At 37.9% G+C, this 27,893-nt stretch overlaps 5 protein-coding genes across 7 annotated transcripts; 3 read left to right on the top strand and 2 right to left on the bottom strand.

Moving 5' to 3' along the window:
* Positions 149–5,206, top strand: LOC109707908 (protein NRT1/ PTR FAMILY 7.3-like). Its single transcript, XM_020229445.1, has 5 exons — positions 149–1,178; positions 1,510–1,621; positions 1,900–2,117; positions 2,408–2,970; positions 3,493–5,206. The coding sequence occupies exons 1-5, from the start codon at positions 1,158–1,160 to the stop codon at positions 4,337–4,339; spliced, it is 1,761 nt and encodes a 586-aa protein (XP_020085034.1). The 5' UTR covers positions 149–1,157; the 3' UTR covers positions 4,340–5,206.
* Positions 5,344–9,229, bottom strand: LOC109707909 (arginase 1, mitochondrial). The gene is made up of 6 exons (XM_020229446.1): positions 8,901–9,229; positions 7,894–8,053; positions 7,401–7,534; positions 6,381–6,590; positions 5,844–5,954; positions 5,344–5,765 (listed from the first exon to the last, which is right to left on the bottom strand). The coding sequence occupies exons 1-6, from the start codon at positions 9,036–9,038 to the stop codon at positions 5,505–5,507; spliced, it is 1,014 nt and encodes a 337-aa protein (XP_020085035.1). The 5' UTR covers positions 9,039–9,229; the 3' UTR covers positions 5,344–5,504.
* LOC109708060 (FAM10 family protein At4g22670) lies at positions 10,366–15,107 on the bottom strand. The gene is made up of 11 exons (XM_020229647.1): positions 14,910–15,107; positions 14,757–14,820; positions 13,582–13,746; positions 13,181–13,268; positions 13,009–13,089; positions 12,852–12,916; positions 12,612–12,752; positions 12,358–12,474; positions 11,971–12,126; positions 11,801–11,858; positions 10,366–10,769 (listed from the first exon to the last, which is right to left on the bottom strand). Exons 1-11 carry the CDS (start codon positions 15,017–15,019, stop codon positions 10,672–10,674), a joined length of 1,143 nt encoding a protein of 380 aa, XP_020085236.1. The 5' UTR covers positions 15,020–15,107; the 3' UTR covers positions 10,366–10,671.
* LOC109707142 lies at positions 17,375–20,104 on the top strand. The gene is made up of 8 exons (XM_020228234.1): positions 17,375–17,531; positions 17,634–17,780; positions 17,900–17,997; positions 19,185–19,257; positions 19,345–19,405; positions 19,516–19,601; positions 19,687–19,776; positions 19,903–20,104. Exons 1-8 carry the CDS (start codon positions 17,448–17,450, stop codon positions 19,963–19,965), a joined length of 702 nt encoding a protein of 233 aa, XP_020083823.1. The 5' UTR covers positions 17,375–17,447; the 3' UTR covers positions 19,966–20,104.
* On the top strand, positions 21,515–27,503 carry LOC109707295. 3 transcript variants are annotated; one of them, XM_020228462.1, is made up of 6 exons: positions 21,515–21,704; positions 21,811–22,861; positions 22,961–24,355; positions 25,421–25,562; positions 26,503–26,549; positions 26,827–26,969. In XM_020228462.1, the coding sequence occupies exons 2-5, from the start codon at positions 21,860–21,862 to the stop codon at positions 26,508–26,510; spliced, it is 2,547 nt and encodes an 848-aa protein (XP_020084051.1). In that variant the 5' UTR covers positions 21,515–21,704; positions 21,811–21,859; the 3' UTR covers positions 26,511–26,549; positions 26,827–26,969. The 3 variants fall into 3 exon arrangements, with proteins under 3 accessions (XP_020084051.1, XP_020084048.1, XP_020084049.1); XM_020228459.1 differs by lacking the exon at positions 26,503–26,549 and having other exon boundaries at positions 21,521–21,704; positions 26,827–27,503; XM_020228460.1 differs by lacking the exon at positions 26,503–26,549 and having other exon boundaries at positions 21,524–21,704; positions 25,424–25,562; positions 26,827–27,503.

Here is a 27,893-nt window from a genome sequence, read left to right as displayed (position 1 = left end):
GAAATTAGACTACATCATACCTTTAGAACAGTGATGCGCATTTGAGAAGGACTGTACAAAACTTCTGAGAATATCCTTTCCGAGCTCGCGAACATGATTTCTGAGGTAGTTGAAATTTACACTTTTCAACTTGTGAAATTTCCTGCAATATACCAAACAAGAACACAATTAATCGCTTGTGCTCGAGTCAGTTCTGTAATCTCTATAAAATGCATAAGTTGGCAATAAAGAATTGTAAGTAGATGAAAGCACTGAAGAGTATGCATTGTGAATGACCTGAATAACATGCACAAATTTGTTATGAGCTCACAAATTTTACGGTATCATGCCGGTGGTGATGGTTTTACTCATTTTAAGTTCTGAAAAGTAAAATTCTTGATTTAACTGTTAGTACACAAGAAGAAAAGAAATCATGAAATGAAATAGAGGAAAGCATAATTTGTTGCGGTATTCAGTGTTCTCCATTGCTCATAAAGCATCTTATAGAAACAAAAAGGATATATTAAACACGAATAGTCAGAATGAATGGTGTATTTACATTTTTCCGTTTTCCTTTTCAGATTGAAGTTGAGTTTATCCCTTATTATTTGATTATAATGCTTACTGTTCATGCAATTGCACACCATAAACAGCATTTGTCATGCCCAATATGCCCCAAATAGCAGCATCTTTTATGTTCAAAACTTGAATATGCAATGATAAATAAGCACATTCATTCACCATAGCTATTAATGAATTACTAGATATACTTTATATATATATTTTCCTAGATATACTTATATTTAGTTTGATACCGTGCTATGACTTCATCAGTTTTGACATACAAAAGACAAAAAGGAAATCCCTTAAGCATTGATATAGTGGTCATTTACTCCTTTAATGCTAGATTACTTTCTCACCTTCAACATTTATTACTATGACCCCTGTCTCTCTTTATATACAACATATGGCACCTCTCTCTCTTTCATGTGCACACACACACACAACCCCCCCTTGAAACAAGTTGGAAAAGTCGATCGCGCACGCGCACACGCACGCACTCCTTCCTACAAGCACTTAAATGGCTCTCTCTCTCTCTCTCAAGGACACACACACATACCCCTCCCAATAAGCACTCACATGGCTGTCTCGAGAAGTTAAGCACTTGTTTAACCACGATGGTTCTTAAAAGCAATAAGGTAAGAAATAATCATAAAATGTAATAAAATAGTACTATATTTTCTTTCCAAATGATCTAACTATCGAAGAAAATTTCTTTTGTGAATGGAAGAAAATTATTATTCTTAAGACTAGGCAAGTCTGATGAATTAGCAAGGTTTGGAACAGGTATGATTTAAGAAAATACTATGATCTTATTGTAGTTTGAAAAACAGCCTAATATGTATGCATCCTTGCCTGAATGTTTCATCTGATGATGTAGATACAAACAGCACTTGCCAACATGCCTGTTTCTCTGTAACATTTGTTAATCTATTTATATTTTTCATCTAGTCATTCTCCTATACGCAGGAAAGCACCATAGTAGCTGAGGGATATATCAAGGATGAGCCCATTGATGGAGATTACAAGCCTGAGATAAGGAACAAGAAAGGCGGTTGGCCGCCAGCGTTACTTTTGCTATGTATATTTCTTTCATTTTCTTGGCTATTCTCAATTTGGGTAATGTTTATGTGCCTTATTATCACTACTGCTTTTACCATCACTGATTTTGATTGGTCAATCATTTAATTTCAGTTGCTAGTTCTTCCTGTAATGGGATGTCCTTGCTCATAAAAGTTCTTGGTTTTCATATCTTCATAGTAACTCTTTCCTCTTCACCCCACCAAAACACCCCCACCGGTGTCCTCCTTTCAAAGCATCATAATAACTCCCTCTAATTTGCAGCATCTTTGTTGACAGTGAATCATGGACTCGCTACTCTAGCCTTTGTTGGCGTTGAAGTGAACCTGGTGCTCTTTGCAACACGGGTTCTAAATCAAACCAATGCGGAGGCAGCCAACACCTTCAGTAGGTGGATGGGGACGGTCCATCTCTTCTCTCTAATGGGTGCTTTTCTGAGTGATGCATACTTGGGTCGATACACTACATGCGTCATCTTCCAATTTGTCTTTGCTATTGTAAACAACTTCTATCCCTCTATTATTTGATAATGTTTGAAGTAGGTTATATGAGACAAATCACTGCAAAAAACTCTCAAATGCATCATGTTGATCATCTTTATATATGCAGCTAAAACATAAATATGACACAACGTGATCGCAACGAAAATCCACCATGAAACTAGAATTGACTCCAAATATATTTTTGTAATTGTTGTGAAAATGCAGAGGCTATTAAAGACTTTCTATTTCTGTGAATACAATGATATCACTTATAGAGATTTGATCCCTTTAACTACTTTGTACAGGGCTTGGCAATGCTTTCAATGACAACTTCCTTTCTACTACTCAAACCACATGGCTGTGGCAAGCTAGGATTTCTATGCGATTCCCACTCCCCTTTTGAAATTACCATGTTCTACCTTTCCATTTATTTAATAGCCTTAGGCAATGGTGCATATGAACCCTCCCTTGCCACTTTCGGCTCCGACCAATTTGATGAACAAAACTCACAAGAGAACTCCTCAAATCAGTCATTCTACAGCTATTTCTATGTTGCCACAAACCTGGGATCATTAATATCAGAAACTGTATTGGCATATATACAAAATTTGGGTGATTGGTCATTAGGATTTTGGGTGTCTACTGCTAGTGCAGGGACTGCTTTCTTAATGTTCTTGAGTGGAACCATGAGGTATAGGAGGTTTAAGGCCAGCGGGAACCCGATCTCAAGGTTTTTCCAAGTGGTGGTGGCCGCATGGAGGAAATCGACGGTTGAGATCCCATTGCATGACGATGGGCTATTCGAGGTTCATGGAACAACTACAACTACTCATGGTGCTAGGAAGATACTTCACACTAAAGGATTCAGGTAATTACATGCGTTATTGCTATGTTATCCTCTAGATTTTCACACCTACGACAACTCTTTTTTCCACTTTTATCATGTTCATTGCTTTTAAATATTGCTTTTAACTGTGGCATGATCTGCCCTGTTTGGCCAATCCAGGGTTTTTTTGCATATACGCCTGAAAATATGCCAACTTGCACTAATACCCCTGCAAAGTCGGTATTTGCTTGCGTTGGCAGTCCCTACTTTCGGTGTCTATTCAAAAAAGATATTTGCACATATTCACGTGGCAGGGACACAAATGTAGATACATACGGCGGATATGGATGCAAGTATCAACTTTCTAGGAGTATTTGCACAATTGCATGCTTGCAGGAGCTGAATAAGCCAGAACAACAAAAGAAAAAAAAAATGCAAGGAATCAACACCCCCCCAACCCAAACGCAAACTAGAATTAACTTGCCTATCTAAACTCCAAAACCAATAAAAGAACTGGATGAAAAAGATAACACTTACTCAAAGTTGCAAAATCCTTTGAAACAGGTTTCTTGATCACGCAGCGGTGATCACCGCCAAAGACAGGATTGACGATCCAAAACCGAACAACTCATGGTGCCTTTGCACGGTTACCCAGGTAGAAGAGGTGAAGTCCGTGCTCCGCCTTCTACCCGTCTGGCTTTGCACCCTAACTTTCTCGGGGATTTTTCTACAAATGTACTCACTCTTTCTCGAACAAGGAGCCGCAATGAAAACCACAGTAAATAAATTCCACATTCCCCCTGCGAGCATGACAGTTTTTGATATTGTCAGTGTATCATTCTTCATTATCTTCTACGACAAATTAATTGTACCACTTTACGCCAAGTTAACCAACTTAGCCCCTACTGCTCCATCAGATCTTAAGAAAATGGGAATAGGTCTGATGATAGCATCTATTGCAATGGTCACAGCTGGCATAATAGAGCTAAAAAGAAAACATCATTGCACAAAGGAAGTAGAGGAAATGAGTTCACTAAGTTTGCTTTGGCAAATACCTCAGTATGTATTAATCGGTGCAGCAGAGGCTTTCGTATATGTAGGTCAATATGATTTTTTTGGCACAGAGGCCCCGGATGGATTGAAGAGCTTAGGGATTGGTCTTTGCATGGCCTCTACTTCTATAGGAAGTTATTTGTGCAGTTTGATACTCACACTGGTGATGGTGATCACAGCGAAGGGAGGAAGAAAGGGTTGGATACCGTCTGATCTGAATCATGGGCATTTGGAGAGGTTCTTCTTCCTCATGGCGGGATTGACTCTGGTTGAGTTAGCAGTATTCATTTGGTTCGCAAGGAGATATAACCGTATATCATTGGAGAGAAAAGAGGGGCAATTAATTGAGACAGAATAATCCAATGATTTGTAAGGAGTTTGCAAAACTGTTCTAGATCAGACTAATGGAATTTATACTAACAACATAATAAATACCATTCCTTGTCTGATCATGTTGTTCGAGAAAGTACAAAAGAAAACAAAAAAAAAAATGTACCTCGAGTTTTTCGCTTTAGGTTCCCAAGTGCAGAGCAGGTAACCTGATTCAAGCACAACGTAAATTAATGATGCTCCTGCATCGAAATATTTGAACTATCTCCATGGATTTCTCCAACTTATATATGAACAATATAACCAACCAAATGATCTTGGGGCAGCAGCTCTTTAAGAGTCTAATTACAACAACTGATGAGACAACTGTTTGAAATATTAATTACTGAAACAAGATTTGTCAAGTATATAGTAGTAAAATCAGATGCCGAAATTAAAAAAAAAGGTATAAACATACATAACTTACCCGAACCATGAAGCATTTTGAATCGGCTACCCAACCTTTCAAAGTTTTGATTTTACTACTCAATCTTTCAATTTGTTTAATTTGAAACAGTCAATGATACTTTGACTTTAAAATTTATTACTTAATTTATTAATTTATAACTGCGAGAATTGCATGAAGTATATTAACTAAACATATAAATATAAATGGCACAATCAAATTTGAAGTCATAATGCCGTTGACTGGCTCAAATCAAATAAATTGAAAGGTTAGATAGTAAAATCAAAAGATTGGGTAGCCAACTCAAAATTGTCCATGGTTCTGATGACTTCCATACGTTTTTACCAAAACAAAAAGGATCCATCTGTTGCACAGGAAATATATACCAAAAAGTACTAAAGAGCAGAACAAGAAAAAAAAATAAAAAATCTAATTTTACCAGTGCGGCATAACTGATTGCTTTCTGATAGTGATCTTACATTTTCATGGCTACCTGAATAGTGTAGACATAAATGTTCATGGCTACCTGCCACATCATAGTCATATAGGAGGATACAAATGCAAGCAAATGAAACTTCAGCAGAAAATACAGGACAAAATTTCTTAATTCTTATTCTTTTTCATAGTATACGTGAAACATGTAACAAGAAGTACACCACTTATCAATGATATAAAGTAGCACAATGATTATATGGGCCACACATTAAAATTATGAAATTAGAGAACTTAGAAGTAAAACAAAAGCATCTCATTTGGATATTTTAGCAGTAAGTTCCCTAACAAGCTTTGCAGCAACCATCGCGGTCATTCCATCTACAGTGTCACGCTGCGGGTTGAACTCCACCACATCGGCTGCGACAACATCAGCTTGAAGATTGTGGAGAATGTTGAGGACATCGCGGAACGAGAGGCCTCCAGGCTCGATGTGGGATACACCAGGAGCAAATGCAGGATCGAGACAGTCGACATCAACAGAAATGTAAACTCCCTTCACTCCTTCCCCAAGTTTCTGTCCAAATTCTCAAGAATTTAATGCCATTTAAGGGTACTAAGAAAGCTGAATGATAGAAGACGTGACTAGAGATACCAGATTTTCCAGCATATGGCGGTCTCTTGAAAAAGTACGCATTTCGTACTGTTCCACACCAAACCTCTTTCCTTGTTCGCGCCCTTCTTTAGTGATTGATCTGATGCCTACCTGTATTTTCAGAAAAAGCAAGTGAATGAAATGAGCTCAAAACATTTTAAAGAAAAAAACAATGCTTATGAAGCCAGTTACTCGGAGTTAGCACTGGACTCTGAATCCAAGAGGATAATTACAAACTAAAACCAAAAAAGTACATGATTAGTTATCATCAGGATTCTCTTACAAAAGAAACTAGATTAAGGATGCACAAGCAGAACATTCTTTGGTGGAGAAGCTATGCATAAATTTTGACTTCTCTCACAGACGACTATAGTTACTTATTTCTGTTTTTCTTTGGTTTTCAAATTGGTAATGCTATCAACTAATTCGTAGTGCCACTTCGCATTTTATGTGTGCAAAAAAAGAATAAAAAAACATGACTTGATACTATATACTATATTAGCAGTACTTCTCATGATATGAAAAAGATGGCCTTACTTGAAGAAGCCGTCTAGCATAACCCCCCTCCATAATTCGGGCAAAAGAAGAGGCATGTGAGTATAAATTTCCTTCATAAGCATGATAGATATCTGGATGAGCATCGAGATGAAGAATGTCTAACGGCCCCCCAAGCTTTTCTGATACAGCTCTAACAACTGGAAAAGATATTGAGTGGTCACCACCTAAAACCAATGGACGAAGGGGCTCCTGCAAATAATTGCATTTAGATCTCATTACAGAGGTTAGGCACATAAAGTTTCTTTGAATACCAATGTACTTGAATTGTCGAGGATACATAAGAGAAAAATACAGAAGCAAGATATTCTTCTACTATGAAGCAAGAATGGCCTTTCACCTGTAGATACTTCTATTATGAACTTATAACAACATAGATCCCAGTCCCAGATGGTGAAAATAAAATGTGAAAGACAATAATAACATAATAATAACAATAGAAACTTAACAACAATAAACACAAGTTGTCATTATAAGACAACAGTTGCATTATTATATCATAATGTCATCTCCAAAGAAGATGACCAATACAATGCCCATCATGGAGTTTGTCAAAAAGATGTATGCATACTCAAGGGGACAATGTGTGACAACTGTACAGAAATTATGAAAAGCTGAATAATTTATAAAAATTTCTGGACTAACAATTCCAGATCTAAAGTGCCCTTTTTTATTTCGACTTGTGCTTAGGCAGACTGAATCAATCTTATATGCAACAAAAAAAGCCAATTTGACAAAAAATTGATCATGATATCCAAGTGATTCTTAAATAAAAAAAAAATGAGAAGGCCATATAAAATCTACATATTAACTTTCGAATATGGCCAAAATTGGGTTAACAACTAAAATAGCGGAAAATTCAATACTCCATATTATCGGATCACTCTACTTGATCAAGAACGTAAAGCCAATCAAGTTTGTGCCACTATATAGGAGTTCCTGATGGGCACGAATCATGATACAACTGTTTTCACAGAAAAGTTCTTGAAATATTACACTTACTTCTTCCATCACTATTTTGACAGAATCACTGATAACGTTCATTAATCTGTCATCATCTATTCCACAGTCACGAATCTCTTGAACAGGAACATCACCAACATCAGTTAGCACACGAGGATCATTCAATTCTTTGCCTGTGTAAACATCAAATTGATGGAATAAAAACATATTAACTATTGCATGATAAAATTGACCAGCCAAGAAGCAAAGATATAAAAGCAAATTGACCTTACAATCGCTATTAAGTACGAATGATTAAAGACAAATTTTCTATCAGCTTTAAGCTTTTAGAGAAAAGGTCCATCTCACAAGCCCATCAAAGCAAGAGGTCCAGAGTTGCAAGTATTTCCAGCTCTTACTCGCATTTAACCTCCTTTCATTTCATTCAAAAATTCACGTGTTGGGCTTCTGGTCAAAATCCACTCAAACATTGGGAGAGTATTGAGCTCATAATTTGAGACCATATAAGCAATTATCAGGTGCTTTATAGTACCTTCTTCGGTGCTGGAGTTGGTGCTACCACACCAGATGGCCTCCCTTATGCGAGGAGGAGCAAAAGCAGGACCTTGCAGGAAAGATGAATTGTGGCCCAAAGGAACACCCAGAAGCGATGCAGAAGCTTTAACACTTCCCAAAGCCCGAAGCAGCTCTCCCTGGTATAATAAACATGGAGTTAAACCATACGCAGCTCTTGTTTGAACAAAGCAGAATTTGAAAGACGTTAACACTTGGAGAAGCTCGAAGCAATTAATTTGATAATTTTTCAGAGTAAAGAAAACAAAGAAGATTTGATTTAAAACCAGGGTTTACACTAGAGAGATGAAGGCAGAGACAACTATATTGATAATCTATTGATATTTCTTTCTCTTTTTTTTGAGTACTATTTGATGCAGTGCTGTGTAAGAAGTACTCTTAAGGAAAAACAGTATATTAATCATTTTTTCTTAACAGCTTAAGAAAATTTTGAAGGTTCTGCTTTTAATTCTCAAAACTACAATTATGCTTTCCACTACAACAAAGGTTACATCTTTCCAAACGATAATTGAAAGCAGAAGCAGAAGCAAGCGTGATCTCATAAATGGGTTCCCGCCTCGCGAATTACATTAGCTACAAAAACTAATATACTTCAACAAGTGCACAGCACCATTTAGAAATTTAAGGAGTTTCCCAATCCCCAACATACATCCTCTGTTTCCCAATTCCTGCATTCTCCCTCAACTCAACATTTCCACAAGATCGAGAACATAAACTCGCAGTTCCCTATGCTCGACGAATTTGTCTCGATGAATCGGCAAAGAGACTCAAAAGAACACAAAACTACCAATCGCTCGTTCGACGAAAATTGTAACACAAGGCGTAATAAATCAACACGACTACTACAAATCAAACGAGAACTACAACATTCTGCGACATCAGCAATCACTCTTATCAGTTGCTCGACGAATTGTCTCGGTGATGAACAACAACACGTACGCCTCCACAAAGATCAAAGTGCAATACCTTGAGCTTGGCGCGCTCGCGGATGAGGGTGAGGGAGGCGTCGATGACGCGGCTCTGCCCCTTCTCCACCAGCGCCGCCGACACGTTCGCCACGCTCAGCTTCTTCACGTGGTGGATCCACTTCGTCCCCTGGCTCATCCTCCCCCTTCCCTCTCTCTCTCTCTCTCTCTCTCTCTCTCTCTCTCTCTCTCCCTCTCCCTAACCCTAATCCAACCAGGAAGACGATGATGTGTAGAGAGAAAGCTATGTGTGTGCGTGTGTGTATGTATGTATAGAGAGAGAGAGAGAGAGGAGTACGGGGGAAGAGGAAGGAGACGTACTAGGGACTGCTTATCGTCGTCACACCCAACAACCTGAATCGGAAAGCGATTACTTAATTATTTTTTCAAATAAATTTAGTTCTTAAATTTGAAATCTCATATTTTTCTAATTATTACATTTTTAGTCGTCTCTGTTAGGAATGATCGGTAAAATAATTACTTTATTATCATTCGCATAGGATAGTTTCTAATTTTATATAATTATTTTAACTTTTCTTCTAGGGTGAATATATTTATCTAAAATTTTCATTTTGTGTCAAACTTTTAACAATTATTTTATATTATTTTTGATATGATTTGAAAATAAGAGATTGTATGTTTGAATTTTACTTGACCTCTAATCTATTTTACTTTTTTCTCTATAAAATTCAACAAAAGTCGAGAGACATTGCAAAAGAGTTCTCTATTAATTATTAATACCTCTTAAATATTTTATTTTACTAGTCAAAATTTTGTTTAAAGATAAATAGTTAAAATTTTGCGAGGAGAGTAGTCGAAGAAGACAAAGAATGAGACGTAATTCTGAGTCCATTATCTTATTGTCACTGTCAACAACCTGAGTCCAAAAACGTATTATTTTATTCAATTTCTTTCACAATTAGATACGCATCCACACATAGTTGGATAAGTTCACGTGATTGTTTTCCTCGCAACTAAAATTATTATTAAATGGATGTTTTATTAGGCTTGGATGAGATTAGTTATTCCGCGTGTAGCATTTTAATAACACTTTTGCTTCACTAGTTTCTTTCTTTTTATTGGATGAGAATTAGACCAGGCGCAGGCAATAATTTCTCGTAGGAATACAAAGGCCGCTATTCGGTCCAATCACTGGTCTTGACACGAGTGATGTAACTATATTTTAAATTTTAATTTATCAGAGATTTTTTTTGGGTAAAAAACACTGTTTAAACTATAGCACTCATGCAGGAAAGTTCGATTTAACTTTTTGTTTAAATTTTATTAAACAGTTCGACAAGCTTGTGTTCTCAAGCGAAGTTACTGCTTAAAACGTCCTGATCCCGAAATTTTCGTAAAATCTTATAAAATTTTGAAAAAATTATGTAAGAGTACTTACTTCTTCTCCAAACTAAAAGATGAATTCATCAAAACACACAAAGAAACTGCTACTACTGCTCCAGGTAAAATCACACTACAAAGGAACAATTTGACACCACACATAAAAATATGTGTTACATCAACCAACAAGCACCACAAAAACCATTCGAACATTTGCAGTTCGAAATCAAATCGATAATCTCCTTACTTTATTTGGAATGACAACTTTTAACCTGCATGACACGAACACTAGTTGCAACTCTGGTCTACAAGCGATAAAGAAAAGGAGGGAAAGAAACAGCTCTGCTCCCAATCCAATTTACAACTGTTCGAGAATAAAACAGCATAAATGCTTTAAACAGGTCGTTAACACGGATATTAGTTGGTGTTGATCACTTGGGCACGCCGAATTTTCCCATCATCTTTGCTATAACAGGAGCGACCTTCGGATTTTCTTGGTGTTTAGCAAAGCTCGCGGGGTTATTCATCACTGCACCATGAGAACAAAACAGCCGAAATTAGTTTAAGTTGGTCACTTTACGTCCAACTTCAGAAGGGAAAAGGCAGAAAATGAAGTGAAACTACATTAATGAATTTATTACATATATATAATAGATTATGGTTTAATCTACAGCCGCACATCATCATATAATATAAAATTGGGATCTTCAATGCACAGTTCATCTAGAACACTCCTTCAAACATCATGCCAGTGGAAGGTGATTCAGATCCGCAGATGTATATCTACACACTATAGCAGGTCGCATAAAGTGCATGCTAGCATCAGAACCATCTAATTAAAACTAATCCTTTTCTAACAACCAGGCTATCTACGAGCCCAACATGTCGAATCCACGACGAATAAAAAAAGGAGTCGTTTTCTTAAAGGGTCAATTTTTCAAAGGATCAATCTGAGGATCAATCTGAAGATTGACCCAGGAATGGTCATGTAAACTTAACCTGGTTGAGTTCAGGTTAAGCACACTTACTTTTTAACTGAAAATGTTTTATCGGTTAATATACGGTTTGTATCAACAAGATGGAAAAAATCTAATCCAACACAGTCCACTCAAGTTGGATAAATGCAATATGAGAAGGAAACACATATAAATATTTGTTTGCAGTGGGCACATTAGACTTCGAATCTATTGGAATATAGGAGCATGTAAAAAGAAAAAGACCACACAACTAAAAAAGAGACGCACGCTGATACCATTGGTATTTAAGTTCAAAGTGCCCCAAAGTACCCAGAATACTGTGTATTGTTTATTGCACCTCTTTTCCAATTACTAAGAGTCGAAGTTAAGCAGTTACACAATGCAAGTTTGCGCATGCAATGTCGAAAACTTGCTTCAAAACAACTATTTTGAACCATTTGAAAAATCATTAGAATTAAATAGTCTACTGGGCAATTTTGTCTACAGCACACCCCTCGCCACCTGAGTTGTTCGACCAAGTAATCTTAAGAGCACAACAGAACATATAATATGCAACAAACAAAAATTCATTAAACAAGCATACCATCTTGCAGAGCAGCCATGATCTCTGGATCACTAAACGCTGCCATTAATTCAGGATCCTGTTTCACAAAGGAATGACTAGTTAATTACATTAAACATGTAGGATATAGATTACTAATAACAGAACGAAATGGTAAGCTATCAGTTGAGGCAAAAATAATATAAACTTACATTCAAAATTTTGCTCATATCTATGTTCCCAGGAGCTGCACCAGGCATAGCACCCGGGAATCCACCTGGCTTTCCTCCTGGGAATCCACCTGGCATACCGCCAGATGGCCGACTTGATGACTGCTGCTCTTTCCTTTTGGCCTTCTCATAAGCAGCCTGCAAAACACAATAATTGCAATAATATGACATGCTAGAAGCCATTTTGCCTGTATTTTTTTTTTTATAGTTTATGTTGCTGCGGTGCTAGTTAGTGCGTTATGGTCCATAAGAAGACATTCCTGCCCAATGTCTCTAAAAAGTGCAAAAGATGGACTATGACATCACAAGATAGGTCAGATATTTTCATGAAAACCCCCATAACAGATATCCTTGAAGAAGATCAACTACCTGAGCCTCAGCTTTGCGACGCTGCCTCTCACGCTCTAATTTCTTCTCTTCTCTTTCCTTCCTCAGCCGATCATACTTCCTGCGGTGTTCTTCAATTTTGTGTGCATTCGGTTCTACCTGTACGTAGACATAGGAATTTGAAGTTTCCAACATCACAAAGAAACACAATAAACTCACGATTCTTCAAAGACAAAAAGGAAAAAAAAAGGGGGAAAAAAAGGAATCATGAGACAAAAAAGAAGAAAATAAATTACCTTTTTGAGAAAAGAACCTATCTCATCATCATAATCCAAAGTTGATGCTAAATGCAAATCCTTGGCAGCTTCCTCCCATTTCCCAAGCATAGCAAAAGCAATTCCTCGAGACTTGTAGCCTTTCGCTGAGTCAGGGTTAATCTGCGAGGCAAAAGAGAGAAACGAGATTATAGAAAATATATATGAATGTTCAAAAAATAATGAGAGAATGGTGATATAAAGGTGAGATATAGCAAATACCTCTAAAGCTGCATTTGCATCACGAATGGCAGCATTTGGTTTCTTCATCTTAATGTAAACAGATGCTGCATTTGATATAAAATTGCTCAGTGGGATGAGCATGAAAATGAGGAATAAGTGTGTTGAAAACAGTAGTATTTAGGCAACCGCCATTTACCTCTTGTGGCATACATAATGGCTGATGTCGAATTTAGTAATATAGCCTGGGTAAGATGGTCGATGGCCTCATCAAAGTTTCCTGAGAATTAGCCAACAACAAATAAGTCAAATATCTTCTGGCTTCATACGTTAGTCCAACTACAAAAACTTACATATAGAAAGTAATATACCTTCTGAAATTGCTTCCATGGCTTTCGCCTTCGCCTCTTGAGATGCCTCACGATTCTCTTCAGTCACCTCAACAGACGGATCACCCATCTGCAGAAAGCAAACAAACAATGTTAACAACAAAATATACAGAAAAGTCACCTATCTACATATATAGTTATATACCCACAACAAAATCTGATTTCACATATCACCCTTAAATATGCAGTTCCGTGCAAAATTGTGAATCTATCTGACATGTGTTGGCTCAGTTTTGTGTTACAAAAAGTATTTAGAAGTTTGAAAATGAAGATTTGGATTTTGAACTGATGTGTATATATTGTAAATAGATAATTTTATAGAGGTATGAATATTTCAATTTCTAATCATGGAGCATTGATTGTAATATCCATCTTAATATCACCTTTTGTGGAGGATCATTGTCAGGTTCTACAGTTTCTCCTTCAAGCTCAATATCTGATTCAATAATTTCATCATCAAGCTCATCATGAACTGGAGTGGCATCCTTCACATCAGCCGCATCATCATCATCAAGATCATCGTCCATTTCATCCGCCACATGACTTTTCTGCAAAGTTAGAACCATTCAACAAAGCCTACGTCAGGATATTTTGTTCGCGTCAAATGATCAAAATAATGAGAAAATGCTCATACAAGAATAGCCGATATGTTTAACAATCTTGGAAGCACATACCAACATACATCAAAGATAGCACAACAACTCCCCACTAACCAAATGAAACCAACAAAAAACACTTACCAAAAAAATCTTTTAGAGGAGAAAAAGAACAACTATGTCAATTAATTATATTTCCAACAAGTATGTACATGAATCAGGTAATAAGCAGTGTTAAACTTACATGAACCTCTAGCCCCCGTAAGCCGAAGTATCGATTTGAAGTTTCTACTTCTATTGCGACAGAAAATTGTCAGGGAGACTAAAAAGAAAAATAATGATACTCAAACATCTCTACTCAAAAAGCACTTCCTAGAAGCCCAGTTGGGCCAATAAGGCCCTCTTATATTTTTCATCTGTTTACCCATCTCTATCCAATTTCGTTCTCTCCATTAACTTAAGATCTGAGCTTTCTTCATCCATCACAACATTCATTTGTTGCTGAGACAAATTATCAAAGATATCATCCCAACTTCACACCAAAAAATACCCAACTTGTTGTTGTCAACGCATCAAAATTGAATTTTGAATGAAAAATTGTTGCGCCCGAACTGGAAAGACAAGCAATCATGCTCAATGTATGTTAAGAAAACCACTGAGGTCATTATAACACTTCAAAATCAAAATTTTAATGTGAAACTTACTCTCCCTACTTCCAAAGTTCCAACACGCTCTCAGATGCCGAAATCGAGAACGATCCTAAAGACTCCTCTATCAAAACCTCTCTTTTGGTGTCTTTCTCATAATAATCTCCGCTCAAATAGTTCGAGATCTATTAAAGCAACCCCAACATTCGCCTCACCCCCGATCAAACCCACAAATACTCAAACCAACTGAAAAGGTGAATTAAGCAAAACCCAATACTAAATCATAAGATCTAAGAAGTATGGAATGAACATTACCGAATCATGCGCCCTGGGGATCTCCCCGGAATTGTACGCGGCGGGAGGGAGCTTCGCACCCATGCTGGAGAAAAACCCATCAAACCGATTAGAGAAGGAGATCAAAGGGGTCGATTGATACAAGGGGAAGATGAGGGATCTACTAAGTTTCACCTCTCGAGGTATTCCCGGAAGAAGGAGATGGAGGGGTCGCTGAGGATGGCGGGGTTCTTCTTGCACAGCTCCACAAAGTGCCGAAGCTCCTTCACCTTCACCGCGTCCATGGCGGAATCCTGCAGAGAGAAAGCGAGAGCGAGAGAGAGAGAGTGGTGTAGAAGACGAAAAGGTTTTGGGGGCAGGGCTTTTGCTTTTTCGTCGCCCGTGGTTTTATTCACTGCTTTTTTATATTATAATTTTGGTGAAAATGTATTTTGCCCCCTCAACTATGGACTATTTGGCAGTAGACTCCTCAACTTTAATTTTTCCTTTTTTAATTCAACAGCAAATTATAATTTGACAAAAAATTTAACTCGGCGCACTGGAATAACTTTTAATATTAAAAAAAAAAATCTCTCAAAAAAACAGTGATTCATATTTCCAGCTAGAGCATGTAGCAAAAGACTTTTTGGTTGGCACTTGAGACTCAAATTCAAATTCTAATTGATTCATATTTTCAGCTAAGTTTATTTCTAAATAAAATAAATCAAGCGGATAGCATGTTATCTATCTCTAAAAAAAAATATTAAAAAAAATTTTCGAAAAATTAAAAATTAAATGGACTCTTTCAAGATAGTCGTATAGTTGGAGGGTCTCCCTAATTTTTTGGATTAGAATAGGAGAAAGATGGGAACGGGCCCACGCATTTGTGCCTCTCTCTAGAATTCGCCCGAGCTTCTTCTAGGAGCTTCCAAGGTGTTCAGAGGCTTATCCAATCCCTTTTATTTCCCCTTTTATTTTTTTACTTTTTATCTTTTCTTCTTATTCACTCTATTCTGTTGCACCATTGATTGCCCCCAATTAACTTACTTTTTAAATTTTTTAAAATAATTTAATAACATGTCCTGCTTAATATCAAATGTCAAATATTTTTTAAAAATAATTGGTGTCATATTTAAGGCCGAATTAGTTATAGATACGAAAAATGATATTAAGGATGATTAGATTTTTGAATCATTGCTTACTATATTTTTTAAATATGCTGGACAGGAAAAATGAACCATCTCAATATTTTTATTGCTTTAATAAGGGAGCGAATTCTTTAAAATTATGGGTCCAAAAATTTTAAATATTCAGAACCATGGCGACAATTTGATGATCATATTATGTCTATAATCAACTTAGGCTTCATTTGTGATCACAAAAACAATTGCATTATATGTAATGAAAAAGTATATTGTTTGTTATCCTCGTTGGTACAATGCACATACCATAATGAATTAACTAAAATATATTTTATACAATCATGTTAGAAAATAAAATATACATTTTTATTATAATTTATTTTGAATCGTACGACACCGCATCATCTTAAACAAAAATATCCCCTCTCAAATAAAGCAAGCCCACTATATTATTATTATGTATATATATATATGAAATTATGCTGCCCTTTAAGACGACCTTTGATTTTTTTTTTTTTTTAGAGATAAGTAACATGCTATTTGCTTTATTTATTTTATTTAGAAATAAATTTAGCTGAAAATGTGGATCAATTAGGATTCGAAGTTGGGACCTTGAGTATCAACTACCAAACCCTTTGTCACTTGCTCTAGGGACGGTCAGTATCTACACAAACAGTGATTCCTTACTTGCAATACACAATAAGATGCTCCGATACCAACCGTCCTTAGAGCAAGTGGCAAAGAGCTTGGTGGTTAGTACTTGGGACCCAAGTTTGAATCCTAATTGATTCACATTTCCAACTAAGTTTATTTCTAAATAAAATAAACGAAACGGATAGCGTGCTACCTATCTCTCTCTCAAAAAAAAAAAGAAAAAAAGATGCCCCGATGTGCTTAATTACTATTGCTTGTTGAAGAACACTGTAATTAATGAAATGTTACAAGATCTAATTATAAGAAAACATGAGTGGATTATATTTTACAAACAATGTCACTATCACAACACACTTAAGATGTATGAGCTCTTAGACCATAACAATTTTGGGTGCCTTTCTCTCTCAAAAAAAAAAAAAAAAACAATTTTGGGTGCCTTAAAATTATATACTTTTGTACTTAGAATTAATAAAATCTTATATTAAGCCGGGGAAGCAATACTAAAATTTGTTTAAGCAGTGAAGCAATATTTGATTTTTATTTGCATTCCTCCAATAAAACTATTAGATGGCATCCTTCAAACTGTACTGTAATCGTGTTTCTCAAATTCAAGTTTGGTGATTCGTATTAGAGTTGAATCGAATGTCATTGAAAAACTAGTTTTATAAATATGAAAATTAGTCTCAAAATTGATGCCATTGTGTTTGAAACTTAAGATTTTAATTTATTGCTATCTGTTAGACTACATATTTAGCAAGAGCTTGAAAAATTAATCCTTTTTCTAATTAATTTTGCCATGTTAATACAAAATGGCATGGTTCACAAGGATGACGTGGTGGACATTGTTCACAGAGTGACATTAATGACGTCTCCTCCGCCAAAACAAAACGCCGTATCCGCCGATACGGATAACGCTCCCTCACTCCCACGCTCATTAATGGCTTCTCTGAGCTTCTCGTCCATCGCTCTCCACTCCATTCCCCAAAAGCTACCGCGAACGAAGATCTCATGCGTAGGATGGGTGAGTACGAGATCCTCCTCCTCCTCCTCTTTCGAGCATAACCATTTTCGATTCACGACGACCTCTTCTTCGTCTTCTTCGTCTTCTTCATCTTGTTTCTAGGACCCGGAGGGCATCCTGGGGCCGCCGCGCGGGGGCCACATCGCGCGCCTCGAGATCAGGCGGCGCCTCGAGAGGGACGCCGACGCGCGCGAGGAGATCCAGCGCCGCGCACGCGAGGAGCGGCTGCGCCGGCGCGAGAGCCGGGAGGTCTCGCTCGTCTCTCTCTCTCTTAGGCATTTCGTTGAACACCTTGCGGGTGGTTTCGGGTTTTGGTTGTTTTGCTGGGGGTTTTTGATTCTGAGTTTTTGGTGTTGTGATTAGGATAGGCGCGCGTGGTGCCGGAGACGGAGGAGGGGCTGGTGGAGTACTTGTTGGACACGGAGGCTCGCGAGATAGAGATCGAGATTGCCCGGTTGCGGCTGAGGTATTAACAACACCCCCACCGTTTTTATTCTTTGTTACCATCTACATGCTAATAGAACTTGGATTTGTTGAATAACAGATGTACAAACTAGTATGGCCGCAATAATTTCAAGTTTAAATTTTTACTCCAATTGGCCCAATACTAGCTGCTTCATCAGCAATAAGAACAGTAATTTCATTTGATTTTGAGGAAGATCAATTGAGTAGGAATTTTTCCAATTCATGGATGAGTTGGAGATTTTGAATTAGTAAGTTGGTAACACTGATGCTGATGGGATTGCTGATCATATCTACGGGTAAATCAAAATTAAAGAGAATGAAAGAGAGAAACCAAAGGATAGTCAACTTCTTCGAGATGATCGGCTGACGGAAGCTAAAACTTCGTTGTGTTTTCTTTATTGAGTTTTTCGGATGGCTCTTTGGGTTTACAATGCCAGTTACAGAAGAGAAAATTGGAAATATAAATTACGCTAGTAGAGAAATTAAATCTTTCCATCATCAAATGTGGGCTGGTATCTGATGCATGAACTTTTTCCCAACACACTAGCAATATTTTGGAATGTAGTTAATAAGTTTTAGATAAACTGGAGTGAAGGTTTTCAGACATAGAGACCAAGGAACCTTAGGGCATGTTTGTATTGGTGCAAATGAAGGGGCAGAAGTGGAGTTATAGTCTAAGTGACAACTTCTGTGTTTTCTTTGGCAATAGTGTGAGAAAATACTGTAACTGAACTCACAGATTCTCCTTTGCCTGTAGAATGGTAGTATCAGCAATGAACATTTCGCATCCACTTCTCTGGTGTTTCACGGCCTCAAGGAGTATAGAGATTAAAATACATGCCTTGTACTTACTATCAATTAATATTACCAGGCTTCTTTAATTTTTATCCAAGATATCCGCGTCAACATGTGGTGACACTCTTTTATGTTGTTTTACTAATTTGATTAGATGCAAGCGTCTCACACCAAAGCTAAATGAGAGAAAAATAAGGTCTTATAGAGTTTAACTTTGCTGTTGACCTTTTGTATTAGGAATTATCGTTTTATTTTAGTCTGAACATGCTTTTATCCTCAGATGGTCAGTAAAAATGCGAGCTTTATGAAATTGGTATCAATATTGAAGTCCGTTAGCTAACGATCATTCTAAATCTACCTTAATTTCATTATAACTTGTTTTCATTTATGCAGATTAAATAAAGAGTTCTTCGATCACCTGCAGCGTGAAGTTGGGCAGCTACGTTTTGCATTGAACAGAACTAAGGTTAAGTCTGGCACTAATTATTTTTCTTTTGGTTACGAAATAGATTAATTTGGTGAACATTGAACTGATTCTAGATTTTTTTTATAGGAGATGGATGAAAGATTAATTGAGCTTGAAGCTATGCAGAAGGTTCTGCTGGAGGGAACAGGTTCGGTTAAATTGCAAGCATCATTTCACAAGAGAGATTTATTTGCTCTGTCCCCTCTCTTGCATTAAGCAATGTTCTTCTTGGTCTTTTTCTCTCTAACTCCGCTGCAGAGGCATATGACAAGATGCAAGAAGACCTTGTGTCGGCTAAAGAAAGGCTCATGAAGATATTGCAATCTAAAGATCGAAAGGCAACAGTAAGATCAGCAAATTATTTAACACAATCTTCATCAAACTAGCTTCTAAAAGAAGTTAAGCTTATGAAGCTTTGAACTTAAGCAGTTGCTAGAGATGGTCGAGCGAAACGAGCTGAACCGATCGGTATTGGCCCTTCTGGACGAAAATATAGCAAATGCGCTGAATAACGATCAGGTAGTGCTATTATTCCTCTTTCATTTATATAAATAAATAAAATTCAGTCACTGTGTAAAGAAGGGGTTAACTTATTCAAAGGTTTTTTGTTCTCGTTGATTTAAATTTGTGCGGCTTATTTTACAGGAAGAAGCTGCAGCTTTCATGGAGAACGTGCGGTCGACTATTGTGAAATACATCACCGTATAGTATGCTATTTCCATATCAGCTTCTCATTGTTTGTGCTTGAGACATTCATGTACTACATGTAAATGCTTCTACATTGTCTGATATTGATTTTATTTTGAAATCCGAGCTGGGGACATTTGAGGTAAAATTTTCATACTAACAGAACATATATTGTTATTGATCGAGCATATGCTGTTGCTGACAGAACAACTACATTGAATTTAGTTAGTATCGCGTTGGTCTAGTTAATTGTATTGTGCTTCAGTTGGCAATAGGAGCCATGGACAGAGATAATTAGTCTCTCTGTTTTTGTTGCTACAACTAACACAGAGCAAAAAAAAAGATTTAGTTAAACATATTATGCAAGGCTTTTTATTTCTCTCTATTGTAGTTTTTTTTTAAATTTTTTGGGCTTATAATGGCTCTCAAGGGCCACATGATCCAGGCCCAAGATGGGCCCACGACTACAAAGTATATCTGACTATATTTGATAATATATAAATAAATTAAGTAAATTGAGAGATTAGGTGCGGTCACTTTAAGTGGTTGGAGCCGTTTACGTGACCGAACCATTTTTCCTGGTCCCCTCCTAACTGTTCCATGGGACACGTGGCACCCTTGGGAGCCACAAGAACAGTGAAATCGCTGTTCGATGTTCGTCCCCGCGGGGCTAAATTAAGTGAGCCGTCCCCCTCTTCGTGCTGTTTGCCTCGGCCCCCGTGACAGGGACATTTTCGTCATTTCACGGAACGATCTCTACCCCCGTTCTCCCTCCCACTCCCAAGCGGGTTACCAACTAATATCTAGACCGTGTCCACGGTGGACCGTTTTTTTTTTTTTTTTTTTTTTTTTTTCAACAGGCAGGTAGGAATGGACTCAAGTAGTCATGTCTCTCTATAACAAGTAAAAAATTAAATATCAGATTTTTTAAAATACAAATAACTTCTAAAATTTTACTCTTAGAAATTATATTTTAAATTTTATTATAGTATTTAAAGAATATTGAAAATGTCTACAATTTAAAATCGGTAATGTTAATGTTTAGTTTATAATATATTCTATCTTGAATTTTAAGATTCTCACGAATAAAATAACAATGATTCAAATTATTATTTTTTTATGTGTTGATTCAAATTAAATATCTAAGCAAATTGAGTTGTAATTTTAAAGCGGCTATGGAAATAGTAATAAAATTGAAAAAATAAGACAATAAATAAAATTCTGTATATTAAAAAGTGTATGAGTAAAAGTTGAATGCTTGTAATTTTTTATCTAAGATCTTTACTTAACAACAGCAATAAAAATTTAAATATAATTTTTTTTGCTTCTAAAATAAGTTATCATTATAAAAATACACTAAATTATAAAAAACTGAGTGCTAAATTTGTTAGTGTGCAATTGGAGCCAAAAACTGATGGTTCATGGCTGATGTGGTGGACCAGGTCCAGTAAATATAACGGCAAAATTAAATATCCCCACGGGACGGGACCGTTTAAACCCCCACCCGTTGTGGGCCGATCGAACGTACCCCGCCCTCTACCGGCCCATTAAATTCCTACCGTCCAATTCAAATCCAACGGTCGAATAGAGTCGGTGTGACCTTTCCTCTTCTCCTTCCCCTCTTTTCGTTTTCCCCCACTTCGTTGAAACAGAAACCCTAGATATCGTTGGTGCCGCCACACACACACACTCTCTCTCTTCTGTGAACCTTCTCTCTATCCGAGCATCGTCTCCCTCATCGAATCGAATGAAGAATTAAGGTATTGATTAGTGCAAGGTCGATTCTTTTCTCGGTATTTTTTGCGGATTTTTTTGAGAAATTTGGGGTTTTTTTTTTTTTTGGATTATTTTTTGGACGAACCGAAGAGATTAGGGTTGGTGAGAGGAGGCTTTTCGATGGTGCCGATGGGGCGGGATGAGAAGGCATGCGAGATCTGAGAAGCGGCGGAGGATCGTGCCGGATCTCGGCGGCGGAGCGGCGGCGGAGGACCCGGCGGCGGAGATTGGGTCCAGGGTTTTCCCCCTGCGGGCGCCGCCGCCCACGGCCTCGCCGGTGGCTATGCCTACGGTGGGGACTCGGCGGTCGACCAAGATCTTCGTCCCCAAGTCCAAGAACGCCTCCTCCCTCCCCTCCAGCGCTGTAGACGCCGAAGAGGAGGCCGCGGCCGCGAGGGTGCTTCGCTCCGGGAAGCGCCTCGCCTTGTCGAAGCCCGTCGAGAAGCCGACGCAGGGCCGGGACGAGTGGCTGCGTCTTCTCGGCGGCGGCAGCGGCGGCAGCGATCACCGATGGTCCAGGGACGGCGAGAGGAAGGGGATTCTCGGCGTTTCCCATGGCTCACGGGAGACTGATCGGAAAGGGCTCGCACCGCACACGGCCGGTACCTTCCGCCACGAGGCTTCCCCTGCAGATCCTTTGAGGGCGGGGGCGGGGGCGGGGGCGGGGGCGGGGTCGTTTCCGATCGTTTACGCGCGGCGGAAGCGGCCGAGACCGTCTGATACCGGCTCGGCTTCTTCACCTTCGTCGACAGGGGATGTGAATTTAAACAAGGATAAGAAGTATGGGATTGTATTTACGAGGAAGCAGCGCAGGAAGAGGCCGAACGGGGGCCCGACCTTGGCTGAAGAAGCAGAGCTCAGTATACCATGTCGTTCTAGAAATTTGGCTGCGAGTGTTGGGATTCCGGAGTGCGACGTCGTGACACATTTGGACGGTCCAATTCTACTCGCCGCGCTAGTAGAGTCCAAATCTAGTAGTTTGGGACGGTTCTCGCGTCTTCTTGTATCAATTTTGCGATGTATGAGGATATCTAGGGTGAGGATTCGGGAATTATGTACATTATTGTTGGGGGGTTCCGTGGCCGGCGTTTTTTCTCTCCATGGGGTTCATTTCTTACCAGTTAGGTGCGGGAAGAACAACGTAAGCTCTAATTCTCACTCTTTTTTTTCTTTATCTTTCATCGCTTATATGTTTTGTTCTTCAATTGCATGTTCCTTTTTCTTTTTCCCTTCCGTCTAGGATGTAATGTGGGGAGTTACTGCCGCTTCTTGTGGGTTGTGCAACATTTACGGTGCACGGAAGTTCACTCCTATGTTGTGGGTTAATTTCTCCGCTCTTCCGTCCTACTTTATAAGCTTGCATGTTGCTCTACTTCTTGGGGCGCTATATCTACCTGCTGTTCTTAGGAGGTACTTAATGGGTTCGCCCGCAAACATGTCTCTGGACGTTGAGATCGAAGAAAATGACTCTGATGTTCATGTCGAGACAGGTTCTGCGGGGGCTAATCTTCCAGTTTCTCTGATTCCTACTCTGGAAAAAGACAAACGGTTATCCATCAAGGAAGTTCTCACACAGTCAACAGAAGATGGAGACACCGCACATGGCTTAAGGCTTCAGAAACATCAAAAGAAGAGAAGTTCTTTAAGACATTCACGAAGTCGTCATCTCCCCTTGAGGAAGAACACTGTTGTGAGCCCTTCAGAAGCTAAAAGATCTTCTTTGCTAGAGCCTATTAATGTGAAAGCACTCGATTCTTCACTTAGTGATCTCTTGAGCAATATAGATGAGAATGGCAGTTTGACGCCAATCGGGTCTCATGGGAAACAGAAGAGATCTGCTGTAAATAGTCCTATAGAGCGAATGAAGGAGAAATTAGCTTTGGCGGAGGTGAAGCAGAACATCGATTCGGTCCATTGCAAGGCGAACATTTTGGCTGTTCATTCAGACATGTGTTCTAGAGAAGAAGGGGCGGAGATCATGTTAGAAGTATCGGATAATAATGAGTGGTTTCTAGCTGTGAAGGTGCAAGATGATACAAGGATCTTCTACAAGCCAAACGATTTGAGGCCCTGTGTTGTCAATCGTTTCACTCATGCCTATATGTGGACAGTGGAGGACGGGTGGAAGCTTGAGTTTTTGGAAAAGTGGGATTGGCTTTTGTTTAAAGAGCTACATACAGAATGTCGGGTTCGCAACTCTCAGGATAGTTCTGGAAAAGTAATTCCAATACCAGGCGTTCAATCGATCTCTGATCAAATAAATGGCCATGTTGTCCCTTTTGTGCGCCCAGATGAATACATTAAAGTGATCAATGATGAGGTTGGGCGGGCCCTAGCTCAGGAAAGTCCTTTCTATGATATGGACTCAGGAGACGAGAGATGGCTGGACGAACTGAATTCCAACCGTTCTGATGCTATGGATGGCAGCTTTGATGCTATTTCAAGAGAGGACTTTGAGAGGATTATATCTATCTTTGAAAAGGATGCTTATAATAATCCTGATGAGGATCCTGATTTTGAAAGGTTGGCGGGACGCTGTGCGGATGTACTGGGCAGGGAGATTCTACTTGCTCTGTATGACTATTGGATAAAGAAGAGGAGCGCAAAAGGCGTAGCTTTGCTCAGGGTTTTTCAGGTAATGGCTATGTTTTGTTCTGCTCTCTTTAAAAATTTTGTAGTGCTCGTTCGGGCTATGTTACTTCCCTTGTTATCAGTCTTAAATGTGTACTTAATAATTCAGCTATTTCTTTCTGGAACTAGACATTCGGTGAGGTTGCCAGCATAAAAACCTGCAATGTAGTCAATTATGCTGAAATATTTTCACAGAAAGGCATTGCTTGTGTTCTAGCAAGAAGTGTTTTTCTCTTTTTGTGAATTTGTGTAATATACTACCTTTATGCAAATTAATAACTAATTTGATTCATAAACATATGGTAGTCAGTTAAAAGAGTTAATAGTCAGATAAATATAAAGTTGGTTTTTTTATAAACAAATTATCACGAAGTGCAAATGAAATTGGAAAAGTGAGAGCAGGAAGAAAGGAAAGGAAGTAGCCTATGAATAATGAAATAAAAGGAGCTGCTGGTGCCAAAGTTTCTTCGGAAGCCAAGTGATGGTTGCTTTTGGGTGCCAACAGCAACCCTGAACGAAGGACTACTCTCCACTAGTGTAACCCATTAGTTAACAATAATTGAGAAGAAGATAAGATTTTACTAACAACAGTTTATTCTGTCTCTTTCTCGGAATCGTTTGATGTTTGCTTTATTTCGACTAATTATAGTGTATATGATTCTAAAACAAAGGTCGCCATGTTAGCTGCCTAGACAGGCAAGATTTTAGAGATTCAGATAGGAGAATATCTAGCCAGAGGATGGCTGGTGCCTTGTCAGCCCTTTTGACAATAACTTTAGTTACTTTATTAGTCCTTATATTGTTCATGGAATCCTGCTTTTCTGCACCTTGAATAGGGCTCTTCGTTCCTACTGCATATCTCATTTTGCTTCAGATGTTTTATATCCAACTTCGAAGAACAGTATAAATAACAGTTTTTATTCATGTTCTACGTAGATTTTTCCTTTAACTATGAAGCCATACCTGTTGTTTTGTTGCTTTCAGATTTGAAAAAAATTATGTCAACCTACTTTGGATATTATAAATGCATCAATGACATTTCATGAGCAAGCAAGTTTTTTCTCGCTAGCAGGGTCAGCCGGTGAGAAGAGCACAGTTAAAATCATTTTTTAGAAAAAAGAGATCTTTTAAGAGACAACGAAGCCAAGCTGGAAGAGGGAAATCTGAGACACTTTTACCAGGTCGAGGGAAGCCCGAGACATTTCTAGAGGGTAGTCTTTTTCTTCTCCACTATTGTTTACATTGCACTTGATTTCTCTTAGGATTTTTAGCTTTTATAAATTGCATTTCTCCAAGAGATTTTATTTTGTTGTCTTTCATTGCACAATGTAATTAAGCATCTACACTTTTTGTGTTTCACTAGTGCCTATGTGGTTTAGTTTTTGAAACAAATTCTCTACTACTAAAAGCAGCAGCCATGTTTTTAATAAACAAAATATTTGGACTTTTTGGTGCTTCCGGAAGGTAAAGTTACCTTCTAGTCACCCAAAACAGGAGTTACTGTTCGATATTTCTGATTTTTCTTCAGTTGTTAATTAGTAGGGACACTTTTATATGAAAAAATTATTAGTGCTTGTGTAAATAGCTCTTATCAAATAGCACTATGTAGAAGCTCCAGCTAGTCGATACTGCGACAATGTATCCTGGTGGCCTGCGATGGCAATTATGAAGATTAGACATGGAGAGGAACAAAATGAAGAATAGTTTTTTTTTTAATTTTTTAAATACTTTTTTTTGTCTTGCACTATGAACTAACTGTCATTTAACAAAGATTGGATCATATTCATGGATATGATTATTTTAGGGCACATGGTTGCACATTCATTTTGAGATCAACCATCCTAGTTAATAGTATGATATTTTGATTGAGAGCATTACTGTTTCAAAATTTCTACCAGTCCCACCATTACAATTTGTTGTTAGCTCGACTTTAAGCCCTAGTATTTCACTCTTAAGATGACCAAATGTAATAGTTGAGTAGGTTATCATTCCCATATTATGACAATATTGAAAATCTGAGTTGACGTACTCTTTTTCTTTTTCTTTTTCTTTTTGGCATTAATTGTCACTTTAGAGGTTTCTTAGTTCACCCTTGGAATTATTTTTCTCCACTTTTATTTTCTCCTCAAGTTCTTTTGACATTTATGGCAGAGAGATGATCTTCTTTGGCTTGCTTATGTTTGGAGGCCCCTTCAACTGTAAGCCAACAGATTCTTCTGCTCTATCTATTTGTGAACACCACCTTATGTTTTGGTTTTAGTCTATACTGTTGGTTGAACTGGGGATTCTATAGTTGATGAGGTCTCCATGCATCTTGATCAGAAGCTATGAATTTTCGAACTCAAAATCAATAGAAAAAAAGAAGTGGATGGTATTTTCACGCAATGACAAAAGCGGCCTTAATTTCTTCTTTTTTCTTAACCATTGAAAGAAGCTATGTACATGGTCGCTTAATTTTTCTCACATTTGTTGTAGAGGCGGAGAAAGAGGAGGCTTTGCAGAGGATCCAAGAAGCCGACAGTGCAGCGAACAAAGCGGTGGAGACGGCCATTCAACTCCGCCAGAGAGCTCAAACCCTAATGGCGAACGCCAACCTGGCGGTGTACAAATCCATCATGGCCCTTCATATTGCGGAGTCGCTCCAGCTGTCGCAGTCTCCTGATCTTTCATCTTGCCTTCTCGAATCTGAAGGCGATGTTTAGATTGTACTCTCAATTTATTGGCAAGAAAAAGAAAAGAGCAATCCATCCTTCTCTTTTTGTCGAATTTAAAAAGCTGTGGGTTGGGAGGGGCTGTTTTTGAAAGGCCAATTTTGAGGGGGGTTGATTGCAAGGAATCAGGGAGGATTCAGAACTGTAGTTTTTGTATAGAAGAATAGATTCAGCTAGAATGTTGTGCTTGTATCATTACCATCATCATAAGATCACATTTATAATAGTCAAATTCATGTGATTCTCAAGTGAGAAAAGGATAAAATCCACGGCTCAAAACTAAAGCTGAGAAACTCTTATGATTTGTCCCAGTGTGTTCTCAGGAACATTTGCGTTTACTTTGTTGCTCACGGCTTTGGAAGAGGGTTGAATTTTTTGTTTTTCTTTTGTTTGGTGACTAAAAATCATGTTGGGGCGATGAACTTTGGCTCTGGAGATTTATTTGCTCTTTTTCTTTCACTGTTTGGATTTTTATTGTTTTCTTGCTGATAATTTGTTGCCATATTAATTGATTTAATAATTATTTAACTTGTAATATAAAATATTTAATTGGGATTTGTTAGGTGATTAGAGGGTTAATTTTTCATGTATTTTCATTGTATGATTGTTTCTTTTGCTTTTTCTGATGTTGGTTTTAGCATCTGCACTTGTTGGTTAAACAAATTTTTTTTCTTTCAAATAGTTACGCATATAAAACGAACCCTCATTTTAGTTTTATTAAATATAATAACTAAAATAACGAGAGATTAAATTGCAATATATATGAGAGTTTATGCGGTGCTCAAATGAAAATTTTTAAATTGCAGTATCATGATTCTATAAAGACCATTG

Source organism: Ananas comosus, linkage group 3, assembly GCF_001540865.1.
Source record: "Ananas comosus cultivar F153 linkage group 3, ASM154086v1, whole genome shotgun sequence".
NCBI classification, from domain to species: Eukaryota; Viridiplantae; Streptophyta; class Magnoliopsida; order Poales; family Bromeliaceae; genus Ananas; species Ananas comosus.
Note: the sequence above shows the minus strand (reverse complement) of the source record. Positions and strands in the feature narration are given on the sequence as shown.